This window comes from Oncorhynchus masou, chromosome 9 (assembly GCF_036934945.1).
Source record: "Oncorhynchus masou masou isolate Uvic2021 chromosome 9, UVic_Omas_1.1, whole genome shotgun sequence".
Classification (NCBI taxonomy): Eukaryota; Metazoa; Chordata; class Actinopteri; order Salmoniformes; family Salmonidae; genus Oncorhynchus; species Oncorhynchus masou.
The window spans coordinates 27,343,938-27,361,114 of record NC_088220.1 but is presented as its reverse complement, the minus strand read 5'-3'; the positions used below and the strand labels follow the sequence as shown (position 1 = coordinate 27,361,114).

General features: G+C 47.2%; 2 protein-coding genes across 2 annotated transcripts in view; one reads left to right on the top strand and one right to left on the bottom strand.

Moving 5' to 3' along the window:
- LOC135545768 (dedicator of cytokinesis protein 2-like) overlaps window positions 1-17,177 on the bottom strand; it is a 135,243-nt gene that overhangs the window by 46,136 nt on the left and 71,930 nt on the right.
- Window positions 15,039-17,177, top strand: part of LOC135545349 (INSYN2B protein-like) — an 11,110-nt gene continuing 8,971 nt past the window's right edge. The window contains exons 1-2 of the mRNA XM_064972961.1: window positions 15,039-15,602; window positions 16,095-16,471. Coding sequence (XP_064829033.1) covers window positions 15,039-15,602; window positions 16,095-16,471 — 941 coding nt within the window. The remainder of the gene's footprint in view (window positions 15,603-16,094; window positions 16,472-17,177) is intronic.

Genomic DNA, 17,177 nt, shown 5'->3' with positions numbered 1-17,177 from the left:
AGAGGCCCAGACTGATGGAAAGTAAACACCGAGAGGTAGAAATAGGCATAGATTGAGAGAGGGAGGAGAGGAGACAGAGAGGGAGAGAGAGACAGACAGACAGACAGACAGACAGACAGACAGACAGCACAGAGGGAGTAGAGACGAGTTAAAGAGAGAGAGACAGACAGCATAGTGGGAGGAAAGACGAGTTAGACAGACAGACAGACAGACAGACAGACAGCACAGAGGGAGTAGAGACGAGTTAGAGAGAGACATACAGACAGCATAGAGGGAGGAGAGACGAGTTAGAGAGAGACAGACAGACAGACAGACCTATAGCATAGAGGGAGGAGAGACGAGATAGAGAGAGACATACAGACAGCATAGAGGGAGGAGAGACGAGTTAGAGAGAGACAGACAGACAGACAGACAGACAGACAGACAGACAGACAGACCTATAGCAGAGAGGGAGGAGAGACGAGATAGAGACAGACAGACAGACCTATAGCATAGAGGGAGGAGAGACGAGTTAGAGAGAGAGAGAGAGAGAGAGAGAGAGACAGACAGACAGACAGACCTATAGCATAGAGGGAGGAGAGACGAGTTAGAGAGACAGACAGACAGACAGACAGACAGACAGACAGACAGACAGACAGACAGACCTATAGCATAGAGAGAGGAGAGACGAGTTAGAGAGAGACAGACAGACAGACCTATAGCATAGAGGGAGGAGAGACGAGATAGAGACCGACAGACAGACCTATAGCATAGAGGGAGGAGAGACGAGTTAGAGAGAGACAGACAGACAGACAGACAGACCTATAGCAGAGAGGGAGGAGAGACGAGATAGAGACAGACAGACAGACCTATAGCATAGAGGGAGGAGAGACGAGTTAGAGAGAGACAGACAGACAGACAGACCTATAGCATAGAGGGAGGAGAGACGAGTTAGAGAGAGACAGACAGACAGACCTATAGCATAGAGGGAGGAGAGACGAGTTAGAGAGAGACAGACAGACAGACAGACAGACAGACAGACAGACAGACAGACCTATAGCATAGAGGGAGGAGAGACGAGTTAGAGAGAGACAGACAGACAGACCTATAGCATAGAGGGAGGAGAGACGAGATAGAGACTGACAGACAGACCTATAGCATAGAGGGAGGAGAGACGAGTTAGAGAGAGACAGACAGACAGACAGACAGACAGACCTATAGCATAGAGGGAGGAGAGACGAGTTAGAGACAGACAGACAGACAGACAGACAGACAGACAGACAGACAGACAGACAGACAGACCTATAGCATTGAGGGAGGAGAGACGAGTTAGAGAGAGACAGACAGACAGACCTATAGCATAGAGGGAGGAGAGACGAGTTAGAGAGAGACAGACAGACAGACCTATAGCATAGAGGGAGGAGAGACGAGTTAGAGAGAGACAGACAGACAGACCTATAGCATAGAGGGAGGAGAGACGAGTTAGAGAGAGACAGACAGACAGCATAGAGGGAGGAGAGACGAGTTAGAGAGAGACAGACAGACAGCATAGAGGGAGGAGAGACGAGTTAGAGAGAGACAGACAGACAGCATAGAGGGAGGAGAGACGAGTTAGAGAGAGACAGACAGACAGCATAGAGGGAGGAGAGACGAGTTAGAGAGAGACAGACAGACAGCATAGAGGGAGGAGAGACGAGTTAGAGAGAGACAGACAGACAGCATAGAGGGAGGAGAGACGAGTTAGAGAGAGACAGACAGACAGACAGACAGACCTATAGCATAGAGGGAGGAGAGACGAGTTAGAGAGAGACAGACAGACAGCATAGAGGGAGGAGAGACGAGTTAGAGAGAGACAGACAGACAGCATAGAGGGAGGAGAGACGAGTTAGAGAGAGACAGACAGACAGACAGACCTATAGCATAGAGGGAGGAGAGACGAGTTAGAGAGAGACAGACAGACAGACAGCATAGAGGGAGGAGAGACGAGTTAGAGAGAGACAGACAGACAGCATAGAGGGAGTGAGTGATTGTGAGAGACTGTGATGATTAATCAATAGGTTATGACAAACAAATGTATTTAGAATGAAAAGGCCTTCTCTGGAGAGAACATAAAGGAAAGATAGAGCTATAGGGTCAGAAAGAGGCAAGGTGAGAGACAAAGAGGGTGAGACATTTGTGTGTGTGTGTGTGTGTGTGTGTGTGTGTGTGTGTGTGTGTGTGTGTGTGTGTGTGTGTGTGTGTGTTTAATCATGGCCAGTGACAGAGAGGCAGGGCCACAGACACACTAATTATCAGTCAGAAATAAAAGAAAGAAGGACAGGGGGATGATGATATAGGGATGACAGAGAGACAGTGGGATGATAATATAGGGATGAGAGAGAGGCAGTGGGATGATGATATAGGGATGAGAGAGAGACAGGTGGATAATGATATAGGGATGACAGAGACAAAGACAGGGGGCTAATGATATAGGGATGAGAGAGTGACAGGGGGATAATGATGTAGGGATGACAGAGAGACAGTGGGATGATGATATAGGGATGAGAGAGAGACAGTGGGATGATGATATAGGGATGAGAGAGAGACAGTGGGATGATGATATAGGGATAAGAGAGAGACAGTGGGATGATGATATAGGGATGACAGAGAGACAGTGGGATGATAATATAGGGATGACAGAGAGACAGGGGGATAATGATGTAGGGATGACAAAGAGAGACAGGGGGATGAGAGAGAGACAGGGGGATAATGATATAGGAATGAGAGAGAGACAGGGGGATAATGATATAGCAATGACAGAGAGACAGGGGGATAATGATATAGGGATGAGAGAGAGACAGGGGGATAATTATATAGCAATGACAGAGAGAGGGGGTTAATGATATAGGGATGACAGAGAGACATGGGGATAATTATATAGCGATGACAGAGAGACAGGGGGATAATGATGTAGGGATGACAAAGAGAGACAGGGGGATAATGATATAGGGATGAGAGAGAGACAGGGGGATAATTATATAGCAATGACAGAGAGAGGGGGTTAATGATATAGGGATGACAGAGAGACAGGGGGATAATTATATATCGATGACAGAGAGACAGGGGGATAATGATGTAGGGATGACAAAGAGAGACAGGGGGATGAGAGAGAGACAGGGGGATAATGATATAGGGATGAGAGAGACAGGGGGATGATGATATAGGGATGAGAGAGAGACAAGGGGATAATGATATAGGGATGAGAGAGAGACAGTGGGATAATTATATAGCGATGACAGAGAGACAGGGGGATAATTATATAGCGATGACAGAGAGACAGGGGGATAATGATGTAGGGATGACAAAGAGAGACAGGGGGATGAGAGAGAGACAGGGGGATAATGATATAGGGATGAGAGAGAGACAGGGGGATGAGAGAGAGACAGGGGATAATGATATAGGGATGAGAGAGAGACAGGGGGATGAGAGAGAGACAGGGGGATAATTATATAGCAATGACAGAGAGACAGGGGGATAATAATATAGCGATGACAGAGAGACAGGGGGATAATTATATAGCGATGACAGAGAGACAGGGGGATAATAATATAGGGATGAGAGAGAGACAGGGGGATGAGAGAGAGACAGGGGATAATGATATAGGGATGAGAGAGAGACAGGGGGATAATTATATAGCAATGACAGAGAGACAGGGGATAATGATATAGGGATGACAGAGAGAGACAGGGGGATGAGAGAGAGACAGGGGATAATGATATAGGGATGAGAGAGAGACAGGGGGATGAGAGAGAGACAGGGGCTAATGATATAGGGATGAGAGAGAGACAGGGGGATGAGACAGAGACAGGGGATCATGATATAGGGATGAGAGAGAGAGGTGGAAAATGATATAGCGATGACAGAGAGACAGGGGGATAATGATATAGCGATGACAGAGAGACAGGGGGATAATGATGTAGGGATGACAGAGAGAGACAGGGGATGAGATAGAGACAGGGGATAATGATATAGGGATGAGAGAGAGACAGGGGGATAATGATATAGGGGTGTCAGAGAGAGACAGGGGGATAATGATATAGGGATGACAAAGAGAGACAGGGGGATGAGAGAGAGACAGGGGGATAATGATATAGGGATGAGAGAGAGACAGGGGGATGAGAGAGAGACATGGGATAATGATATAGGGATGAGAGAGAGACAGGGGATAATGATATAGCGATGACAGAGAGACAGGGGGATAATAATATAGCGATGACAGAGAGACAGGGGGATAATGATGTAGTGATGACAAAGAGAGACAGGGGGATGAGAGAGAGACAGGGGGATAATGATATAGGGATGAGAGAGAGACAGGGGGATAATTATATAGCGATGACAGAGAGACAGGGGGATAATGATGTAGTGATGACAAAGAGAGACAGGGGGATGAGAGAGAGACAGGGGGATAATGATATAGGGATGAGAGAGAGACAGGGGGATGAGAGAGAGACAGGGGATAATGATATAGCGATGACAGAGAGACAGGGGGATAATAATATAGGGATGAGAGAGAGACAGGGGGATAATGATATAGCAATGACAGAGAGAGGGGGTTAATGATATAGGGATGACAGAGAGACAGGGGGATAATTATATAGCGATGACAGAGAGACAGGGGGATAATTATATAGCGATGACAGAGAGACAGGGGGATAATGATGTAGTGATGACAAAGAGAGACAGGGGGATGAGAGAGAGACAGGGGGATAATGATATAGGGATGAGAGAGAGACAGGGGGATGAGAGAGAGACAGGGGATAATGATATAGCGATGACAGAGAGACAGGGGGATAATAATATAGGGATGAGAGAGAGACAGGGGGATAATTATATAGCAATGAGAGAGAGACAGGGGGATAATGATATAGGGATGAGAGAGAGACAGGGGATAATTATATAGCAATGACAGAGAGAGGGGGTTAATGATATAGGGATGACAGAGAGACAGGGGGATAATTATATAGCGATGACAGAGAGACAGGGGGATAATTATATAGCGATGACAGAGAGACAGGGGGATAATGATGTAGGGATGACAAAGAGAGACAGGGGGATGAGAGAGAGACAGGGGGATAATGATATAGGGATGAGAGAGAGACAGGGGATAATGATATAGGGATGACAGAGAGACAGGGGGATAATAATATAGGGATGAGAGAGAGACAGGGGGATAATGATGTAGGGATGACAAAGAGAGACAGGGGATAATGATATAGGGATGAGAGAGAGACAGGGGGATAATTATATAGCAATGACAGAGAGAGGGGGTTAATGATATAGGGATGACAGAGAGACAGGGGGATAATTATATAGCGATGACAGAGAGACAGGGGGATAATGATGTAGGGATGACAAAGAGAGACAGGGGGATGAGAGAGAGATAGGGGGATAATGATATAGGGATGAGAGAGAGACAGGGGGATGATGATATAGGGATGAGAGAGAGACAGTGGGTTAATTATATAGCGATGACAGAGAGACAGGGGGATAATTATATAGCGATGACAGAGAGACAGGGGGATAATGATGTAGGGATGACAAAGAGAGACAGGGGGATGAGAGAGAGACAGGGGGATAATGATATAGGGATGAGAGAGAGACAGGGGGATGAGAGAGAGACAGGGGATAATGATATAGGGATGAGAGAGAGACAGGGGATAATGATATAGCGATGACAGAGAGACAGGGGGATAATAATATAGGGATGAGAGAGAGACAGGGGGATAATGATATAGCAATGACAGAGAGACAGGGGATAATGATATAGGGATGACAGAGAGACAGGGGGATAATTATATAGCAATGACAGAGAGACAGGGGATAATGATATATGGATGACAGAGAGACAGGGGGATAATTATATAGCAATGACAGAGAGACAGGGGATAATGATATATGGATGACAGAGAGACAGGGGATAATTATATAGTGATGACAGAGAGACAGGGGGATAATGATGTAGGGATGACAAAGAGAGACAGGGGGATGAGAGAGAGACAGGGGGATAATGATATAGGGATGAGAGAGAGACAGGGGGATGAGAGAGAGACAGGGGATAATGATATAGGGATGAGAGAGAGACAGGGGGATGAGACAGAGACAGGGGATAATGATAAAGGGATGAGAGAGAGACAGGGGATAATTATATAGCGATGACAGAGAGACAGGGGGATAATGATATAGCGATGAGAGAGAGACAGGGGGATAATGATATAGCGATGACAGAGAGACAGGGGGATAATATATAGGTATGACAGAGACAAAGACAGTGGGATAATGATATAGGGATGACAGAGACAAAGACAGGGGGCTAATGATATAGGGATGACAGAGACAAAGACAGTGGGATAATGATATAGGGATGACAGAGACAAAGACAGGGGGCTAATGATATAGGGATGACAGAGACAAAGACAGGGGGCTAATGATATAGGGATGACAGAGACAAAGACAGGGGGCTAATGATATAGTGATGACATAGAGAAATATACATGGGGCTAATGATATAGTGATGACAGAGATAAATAGACAGGGGGTAATGATATAGGGATAACAAGAGAGAAATAGACAAGGGGCTAATGATATAGCGATGACAGAGAGAAATAGAAATAGACGGTGGGTGTTGCCATCGTGACCAGTGAACTGAGATAAGGCGGAGCTTTACCTAGCATGGACTTGTAGATGACCTGGAGCCAGTGGGTCTGGCGACGAATATGTAGCGAGGGCCAGCCGACTAAAGCATACAAGTCGCAGTGGTGGGTGGTATAAGGTTCTTTAGACGGCACTGTAATAAACTGCATCCAGTTTATTGGAAGCTATTTTGTAGATGACATCGCCGAAGTCGAGGATCGGTAGGATAGTCAGTTTTACTAGGGTAAGTTTGGCGGCGTGATTGAAGGAGGCTTTGTTGATATGAGTCTGGAAGGAGAGTTTACAGTCTAGCCAGACACCTACAGTGCCTTGCAAAAGTATTCGCCCCCCTTGAACTTTGCGACCTTTTGCCACATTTCAGGCTTCAAACATAAATATATAAAACTGTATTTTTTAGTGAAGAATCAACAACAAGTGGGACACAATCATGAAGTGGAACGACATTTATTGGATATTTCAAACTTTTTTAACAAATCAAAAACTGAAAAATTGGGCGTGCAAAAATATTCAGCCCCCTTAAAAGTTAATACTTTGTAACGCCACCTTTTGCTGCGATTACAACTGTAAGTCGCTTGGGGTATGTCTCTATCAGTTTTGCACATCGAGAGCCTGAAATTTTTTCCCATTCCTCTTTGCAAAACAGCTCGAGCTCAGTGAGGTTGGATGGAGAGCATTTGTGAACAGCAGTTTTCAGTTCTTTCCACAGATTCTCGATTGGATTCAGGTCTGGACTTTGACTTGGCCATTCTAACACCTGGATATGTTTATTTTTGAAGCATTCCATTGTATATTTTGCTTTAAGTTTTGGATCATTGTCTTGTTGGAAGACAAATCTCCGTCCCAGTTTCAGGTCTTTTGCAGACTCCATCAGGTTTTCTTCCAGAATGGTCCTGTATTTGGCTCCATCCATCTTCCCATCAATTTTAACCATCTTCCCTGTCCCTGCTGAAGAAAAGCAGGCCCAAACAATGATGCTGCCACCACCATGTTTGACAGTGGGTATGGTGTGTTCAGAGTGATGAGCTGTGTTGCTTTTACGCCAAACATAACATTTTGCATTGTTGCCAAAAAGTTCAATTGTGGTTTCATCTGACCAGAGCACCTTCTTCCACATGTTTGGTGTGTCTCCCAGGTGGCTTGTGGCAAACTTTAAACAACACTTTTTATGGATATCTTTAAGAAATGGCTTTCTTCTTGCCACTCTTCCATAAAGGCCAGATTTGTGCAATATACGACTGATTGTTGTCCTATGGACAGAGTCTCCCACCTCAGCTGTAGATCTCTGCAGTTCAACCAGAGTGATCATGGGCCTCTTGGCTGCATCTCTGATCAGTCTTCTCCTTGTAGGAGCTGAAAGTTTAGAGGGACGGCCAGTTCTTGGTAGATTTGCAGTGGTCTGATACTCCTTCCATTTCAATATTATCGCTTGCACAGTGCTCCTTGGGATGTTTAAAGCTTGGGAAATCTTTTTGTTTCCAAATCCGGATTTAAACTTCTTCACAACAGTATCTCGGACCTGCCTGGTGTGTTCCTTGTTCTTCATGATGCTCTCTGCGCTTTTAACGGACCTCTGAGACTATCACAGTGCAGGTGCATTTATACGGAGACTTGATTACACACAGGTGGATTGTATTTATCATCATTAGTCATTTAGGTCAACATTGGATCATTCAGAGATCCTCACTAAACGTCTGGAGAGAGTTTGCTGCACTGAAAGTAAAGGGGCTGAATAATTTTGCACGCCCAATTTTTCAGTTTTTGATTTGTTAAAAAAGTTTGAAATATCCAATAAATGTTCCACTTCATGATTGTGTCCCACTTGTTGTTGATTCTTCACAAAAAATACAGTTTTATATCTTTATGTTTGATGCCTGAAATGTGGCAAAAGGTCGCAAAGTTCAAGGGGGCCGAATACTTTCGCAAGGCACTGTAGGTACTATAGGTATAGATGTCCACATATTCTAGGTCGGAACCATCCAGGGTGGTGATGCAAGTCAGGCGTGCGGGTGCAGGCAGCGAACGGTTGAAAAGCATGCATTTGGTTTTACTAGCGTTTAAGAGCAGTTGGAGGCCACGGAAGGAGTGTTGTATGGCATTGAAGCTCGTTTGGAGGTTAGATAGAACAGTGTCCAAGGAAGGGCCAGAAGTATACAGAATGGTGTCGTCTGCGTAGAGGTGGATCAGGGAATTGCCCGCAGCAAGAGCAACATCATTGATATATACAGAGAAAAGAGTCGGTCCGAGAATTGAACCCTGTGGCACCCCCATAGAGTCTGCCAGAGGACCGGACAACATGCCCTCCGATTTGACACACTGAACTCAATCTGCAGTTGGTGAACCAGGCAAGGCAGTCATTAGAAAAACCGAGGCTACTGAGTCTGCCGATAAGAATATGGTGATTGACAGAGTCGAAAGCCTTGGCCAGGTCGATGAAGAGAGCTGCACATTACTGTCTTTTATCGATGGCGGTTAGGATGGGCAAGTACAGGACGTTAGTCTATCTCCTGTTTCTGTAGCATGAGGCAGCTGGATGGACAAGTACACCCCCTGGACAGGACGTTAGTCTATCTCCTGTTTCTGTAGCATGAGGCAGCTGGATGACCAAGTACACCCCCTGGACAGGACGTTAGTCTATCTCCTGTTTCTGTAGCATGAGGCAGAAGGATGGACAAGTACACCCCCTGGACAGGACGTTAGTCTATCTCCTGTTTCTGTAGCATGAGGCAGCTGGATGACCAAGTACACCCCCTGGACAGGACGTTAGTCTATCTCCTGTTTCTGTAGCATGAGGCAGCTGGATGAACAAGTACACCCCCTGGACAGGACGTTAGTCTATCTCATGTTTCTGTAGCATGAGGCAGCAGGATGGACAAGTACACCCCCTGGACAGGACGTTAGTCTATCTCATGTTTCTGTAGCATGAGGCAGCTGGATGACCAAGTACACCCCCTGGACAGGACGTTAGTCTATCTCCTGTTTCTGTAGCATGAGGCAGCTGGATGAACATGTTTCTGTAGCATGAGGCAGCAGGATGGACAAGTACACACCCCCTGGACAGGACGTTAGTCTATCTCATGTTTCTGTAGCATGAGGCAGCAGGATGGACAAGTACACCCCCTGGACAGGACGTTAGTCTATCACATGTTTCTGTAGCATGAGGCAGCAGGATGGACAAGTACACCCCCTGGACAGGATGTTAGTCTATCTCATGTTTCTGTAGCATGAGGCAGCAGGATGGACAAGTACACCCCCTGGACAGGACGTTAGTCTATCTCATGTTTCTGTAGCATGAGGCAGCTGGATGGACAAGTACACCCCCTGGACAGTACGTTAGTCTATCTCCTGTTTCTGTAGCATGAAGCAGCTGGATGGACAAGTACACCCCTTGGACAGGACGTTAGTTTATCTTTGGGCCTTACCCGCAATCTTTCTCCTTAACGCTAGACAAGCAGAGATGCACTTACTATCATTCTTCTTTATTTAACATTTATTTAACTAGTCAAGTCAGTTAAGAACATATTCTTATTTACAATGACGGCCCACCCCGGCCGCCCTATGGGACTCCCAATCACGGCTGGATGTGATGCAGCCTGGATTTGAACCAGGGACTGCAGTGCCCCTTCTTGCAATGAAATGCAGTGCCGCTGTGCCACTCGGGAGCCCAGCAGGTCCTATTTGTACAGTCTTTGGTATGACTCAGCCAAGGATGGGAGAGAAGAGAGAGACAGTGAGTGATGGGAGAGAAGAGAGAGAGACAGTGACTGATGGGAGAGAAGAGAGACAGACAGTAAGTGATGGGAGAAAAGAGAGCGACAGTGAGTGATGGGAGAGAAGAGAGAGACAGTGAGTGATGGGAGAGAAGAGACAGACAGTGATTGATGAGAGAGAAGAGAGAGACAGTGATTGATGGGAGAGAAGAGAGAGACAGTGATTGATGGGAGAGAAGAGATAGACAGTGATTGATGGGAGAGAAGAGAGAGACAGTGATTGATGAGAGAGAAGAGAGACACAGTGAGTGATGGGAGAGAAGAGAGACAGACAGTGAGTGATGGGAGAGAAGAGAGACGGACAGTGAATGATGGGAGAGAAGAGAGACAGACAGTGAGTGATAGGAGAGAAGAGAGCGACAGTGAGTGATGGGAGAGAATAGAGAGACAGTGAGTGATGGGAGAGAAGAGACAGACAGTGATTGATGAGAGAGAAGAGAGAGACAGTGATTGATGGGAGAGAAGAGAGAGACAGTGAGTGATGGGAGAGAAGAGAGAGACAGACAGTGAGTGATGGGAGAGAAGAGAGCGACAGTGAGTGATGGGAGAGAATAGAGAGACAGTGAGTGATGGGAGAGAATAGAGAGACAGTGAGTGATGGGAGAGAAGAGACAGACAGTGATTGATGAGAGAGAAGAGAGAGACAGTGATTGATGGGAGAGAAAAGAGAGACAGTGATTGATGGGAGAGAAGAGAGAGACAGTGATTGATGGGAGTGATGAGAGAGACAGTGAGTGATGGGAGAGAAGAGAGACAGACAGTGAGTGATGGGAGAGAAGAGAGACAGACAGTGAATGACGGGAGAGAAGAGAGACAGACAGTGAGTGATGGGAGAGAAAGAGAGAGTCAGGGATTGATGAGAGAGAAGAGAGAGACAGTTAAGAATGGGAGAGAAGAGAGAGACAGTGAGTGATGGGAGAGAAGAGAGAGACAGTGAGTGATGGGAGAGAAGAGAGAGACAGTGATTGATGAGAGAGACAGTGATTGATGGGAGAGAAGAGACAGACAGTGATTAATGAGAGAGAAGAGAGAGACAGTGATTGATGGGAGAGAAGAGAGAGACAGTGAGTGATGGGAGAGAAGAGAGAGACAGACAGTGAGTAATGGGAGAGAAGAGAGCGACAGTGAGTGATGGGAGAGAATAGAGAGACAGTGAGTGATGGGAGAGAATAGAGAGACAGTGAGTGATGGGAGAGAAGAGACAGACAGTGATTGATGAGAGAGAAGAGAGAGACAGTGATTGATGGGAGAGAAAAGAGAGACAGTGATTGATGGGAGAGAAGAGAGAGACAGTGATTGATGGGAGTGATGAGAGAGACAGTGAGTGATGGGAGAGAAGAGAGACAGACAGTGAGTGATGGGAGAGAAGAGAGACAGACAGTGAATGACGGGAGAGAAGAGAGACAGACAGTGAGTGATGGGAGAGAAGAGAGAGTCAGGGATTGATGAGAGAGAAGAGAGAGACAGTTAAGAATGGGAGAGAAGAGAGAGACAGTGAGTGATGGGAGAGAAGAGAGAGACAGTGAGTGATGGGAGAGAAGAGAGAGACAGTGATTGATGAGAGAGACAGTGATTGATGGGAGAGAAGAGAGAGACAGTGATTGATGAGAGAGAAGAGAGACAGTGATTGATGGGAGAGAAGAGAGAGACAGTGAGTGATGGGAGAGAAGAGAGAGACAGTGATTGATGGGAGAGAAGAGAGAGACAGTGATTGATGGGAGAGAAGAGAGAGACAGTGAGTGATGGGAGAGAAGAGAGAGACAGTGATTGATGGGAGAGAAGAGAGAGACAGTGATTGATGGGAGAGAAGAGAGAGACAGTGATTGATGGGAGAGAAGAGAGAGACAGTGATTGATGGGAGAGAAGAGAGAGACAGTGATTGATGGGAGAGAAGAGAGAGACAGTGATTGATGGGAGAGAAGAGAGAGACAGTGATTGATGGGAGAGAAGAGAGAGACAGTGATTGATGGGAGAGAAGAGAGAGACAGTGATTGATGGGAGAGAAGAGAGAGACAGTGATTGATGGGAGAGAAGAGAGAGACAGTGATTGATGGGAGAGAAGAGACAGAGAAAAAAATCATGGAGAATATATAGAGATAAAAAGGAAAAAAGGATAGAGATAAAAGAGGGAGTAATTGGAGGAGGAAAAGGAGAGAGTAGGAAGATGAGGGAGGAGGAGGAAGAGGAGAAGGAGGAGGAGAAGGAGGAGGAGGAGAAGGAGGAGGAGGAGAGGGAAAGGAGTGAGGAGGAAAAGGAGGAAAAGGAGGAGGAGGAAGAGGAGGGAGGAGAAGGAAAAGGAGGGAAAACAAGAATAGACAAAGAACAAAATAAATAGAACACAGTCTGAATAGAAACAAGAACACTGAGGAAACTGGTACACCTCACTAGCTCTTCTCATAAAGAGGGTGTGTGTGTCTGCTGTTAACCCCAAAGCTAATGAATTGGAAAGAGACCAGTACAGTAATCCTCTTCCCCACTTCCTCTCCTTGTCCCAATTCTGCATCCTGAAAAAACACACACACATCAGAGCTGCATTATCTTTGCCTTTGAAGAATGTGCTGGATATAATCTCCATACTGGGAATATTTAAACAATAAGGACCGGGGGGTGGGGGTGTGGTATATGACCAATATACCACGGCTAAGGGCTGTGAACCCATGTTTGGCAGTGAACCCATGTGACTTGCATATTGCATCAGAGCAGCCGTCTGAGCAGAGACCTGGAGACGACATAGTCCTGTCCTTGATTACTGTGCAGTAAAGCGGCCCTCACACACACGCACGCACACCAGCCACCAATCGAAGGGTGAAAAATGAGGCTCACCTTGAGGTGACAGGGGACTCAATTCACTGGAGCTTTCAGCCCACTGTAACCACAGCGAGGAAACAAACACAGTCACACACACACACACACACACTACATCCGATCATCACTGTCCTCACACAGTGCCTCAGTGAATGTACACATATTCAAAACTTTTTAAATACCAGTCAACTGTTCAGAATCTCTCTCTCTGTCTGTCTCAGTGTGGTGGCCGATGCTTTACGAGAAACTTCTCTGTGTCTATTGATAATGCTCTGACCGCAGGCAGGCACAAAGGTGTCTGCGTTGTTACAGGTCTACATCATTAACTTTACACAACATCTCTTCCCCACCTCACCCCGCTCTCTTTTCTTCAGTCTGGCCTCTCAACTATTCTCTTCAACTTCCCATCAACACACACACACACACACACACACACACACACACACACACACACACACACACACACACACACACACACACACACACACACACACACACACACACAGACACACACACACACACACACACAGACACACAGACAGACAGACAGACAGACAGACAGAGATGTAAAAATATCTCTCTCAAAACGTTTCTCTCTCATTCAGAGACAGTCTGCCCTTACATGCACGCATTCATGAAAACTCATAAACACACGTGTCGACACATGACTGCCTTTCACACGGCCCCTTGACCCCCTACACCTCCTGTCATGGGACACCTGTTGCCATGGTGATACGGATAAACTGTGAAATTTGGATGCTCACATGTATCCCTCTGGTGGCCAGGTTGACCTATTTTAAGAAATGCCATTGGCTTGTGGAGAAAAGGTTGAAGATCTTCGATAGGCTGATGAATTTGTTACAGGATGTAATCACTGTCACCTGGTGAGGTTAGCATAGGGCTAACATGTGCCAGGTTATCTGATGGGACCAGCTACAGAGTAGCATTCTATCACTTAACACTACGTCAATTATTTGAATTGGCTGATGCTTAAACTTAACCTTAAACATTTTTACATTATCTTCAGATTAGGTTTCACTTAAAATCCATGCAACAATGTGAAAAAATCTGAACATGAACATTCTGTCTGTGTATGGAGGTGGTGTCACAAATGGCACCCTATTCCCTATATGATGCACTACAACAGTTGTGTACTATAAATGGCATAGGGTGCCATTTGGGACACAGGGGGTTTTCCACCTGCAGTGGAGAGATCCAGTCTGCAGCCAGGTAGCCAGTAAAGCGGTGATGGTACTATAGTGGTCTCAGCTAAACCAGTTTCTTCTCTCCTCTCCTCTCCTCTCCTCTTCACTCATCCAATCAAGAAATGAAAAACCAGAGACATGACGACCAATGGTCAGACTGATTGGTGACGTCATACCAGTGACAGAAGCAGAGCTGGGACAGAACAACCATGGATTCTATGGTCAATGAGCAACAATACAGTAGATCACACTCTTCTCTTGGATAAACAGAGACCAGTGACTCATCTCTCCACTCAGATATAAGACTGCCTCCTCCCATTGGGATGTTACAGAGTGGCTCCTCCCCTTCCAGCTCCTCTGGGGGCTGAGCCAATTGACTGGGGCTATGGGCAGAAGGTTGGCTGATCCGACCAATCCGGTGCCTGCGCTGGGGGTTCCCCTGGCGGGGGGACGATGGGGGCCGCTGTGCAGTGTGGGGGTGCAGACTTCCCCCAGCCTTAGGACCCTCCCATCAATCAAACGCAGCCAGCCAAAACGGACGCAGCACCCAGAGACAGGACGGGGCAACAACCATGTCGTCACAGCAACGACAATGTCCTCAGAGACTGGGGTTGTTTGTGACTCAGGCAGCATTGGGGGCAGCAGTGGATTTGCCATTTCCAAGGAGATGAGTCAGAATGCCATCAACAGTCTGACAAAGGACGACATGGGGTCACAGGGGTCTGGGGGCGGAGTCTACTGTCAGATCAAAGCCATACGGGCCAATCCCAGGGAGTCCAGCCATAGGTCCAGCGGGAAATGGACATCTCGATACACCAATGGGAGTGTGGTCGCCCCTGAGGTGGTGGGCGGGGTCTGCACTGAGGGTGCTGAAGGCAATGAGCCAATCAGAGAGAGGAGGAGGGTCCAGTCTCTTAGAGGGGAGAAGTCTCGCCCTGGACTGAGGTCAGGGAGTCTGTCTCAGTCTGTGAGCTCTCATGCCACGCCTCCAAGGCCCTGTAGAATGATGACATCATCATCGCCCCGCCTCTGTGGAACCTGCGGGCGGAGACAGTCCCAGGCCCCACCCATCTGCATGGCAACAGCGTGCCGCAGGCGAGCGGCAAATCAGATCACAGAAAGCCAGACTCTACCGATTCCTCCCCGGAAAAAGTCTGTACTCCACAACCAGAACCGGAAAGACTCCCCTGTTCTGAACTCACACACACCACCAACCCCACACACAGCTGTGAAGAACACTCAAACACAAACTCAGACATTACCCTCTCCACATGCAACCCAAAGGATACACACTCTGCCTGCGAAAGATGCACCTGTGATCCCATGTCCCAACACTAAGGATACACAACACACACATACCCACACAACAGACCCAGAACCCAGGTTGCCCAGGTTACATCAGAAAGAAACACACACACAGACAACAGACACACAGTCACACGCCATGAAGACAAAATCTTCACCAGCTACACAGTGTTTTCCAGACAGAAACACAGAGGCATCATCTGACAACCAAAACTCTCCACAAGACTCATCTATACAAGTCACCACCAAGCCGCCAAGCCCAGTCCTCCTCATAGGCACAAAATCCTTGGCCGCACCCCTTCTCCCACCTAAAAACTCCCCCAAACCCTGCCACCCTGCCCAGGTGAACACAAAACCAGCATCCCCTGTCCTTCAGACCCAACTCAAACCTACACCCCTCACCCCTTCCCTGCACCCCAAAGCATCACCAGCACAGCCAATGAAATCAGAAGCCTCCAAAACCCATGCTCCATTAAAAGACGCCCATGCTCCCCCTGCTGCCAATCTGGCCCCACAATGCAATGGGGCTCCAGGGAGGCTGGTGGGGCTACAGGCGGGGGTCCAGGCGGGGGTACCCAGAGGGTTACAAGGGTGTGTGTCAGGGGGCCTCCACGGGCGTCTCCACAGTGTGGAGGAGAGTCTGCTCTCCAACCAGGAGAAGATCAAGGTCCTCCTCAATGTTATCCAAGACCTGGAGAAGAGCAAGGCCCTCAGCGAAGGGTGAGAGAGGGAGCAGGGAGGGAGGGGTTTCTGAGTACGTGCATGTGTGTGTGAGTGTGTGCATGTATATGTGTGCTGTCAATCTGTCATCACTCACCATCTCTACCTCTGCTGTCAATCTGTCTCACTCACCATCTCTCCCTCTGCTCTCAATCTGTCATCACTCACCATCTCTCCCTCTGCTGTCAATCTGTCATCACTCAAAATCTCTCCCTCTGCTCTCAATCTGTCATCACTCACCATCTCTCCCTCTGCTCTCAATCTGTCATCACTCACCATCTCTCCCTCTGCTCTCAATCTGTCATCACTCAAAATCTCTCCTTCTGCTCTCAATCTGTCATCACTCACCATCTCTCCCTCTGCTGTCAATCTGTCATCACTCACCATCTCTCCCTCTCCTCTCAATCTGTCATCACTCACTATCTCTCCCTCTGCTGTCAATCTGTCATCACTCACCATCTCTCCCTCTGCTCTCAATCTGTCATCACTCACCATCTCTCCCTCTGCTGTCAATCTGTCATCACTCACCATCTCTCCCTCTACTCTCAATCTGTCATCATTCACCATCTCTCCCTCTGCTGTCAATCTGTCATCACTCACCATCTCTCCCTCTGCTCTCAATCTGTCATCACTCACCATCTCTCCCTCTGCTGTCAATCTGTCATCATTCACCATCTCTCCCTCTGCTGTCAATCTGTCATCATTC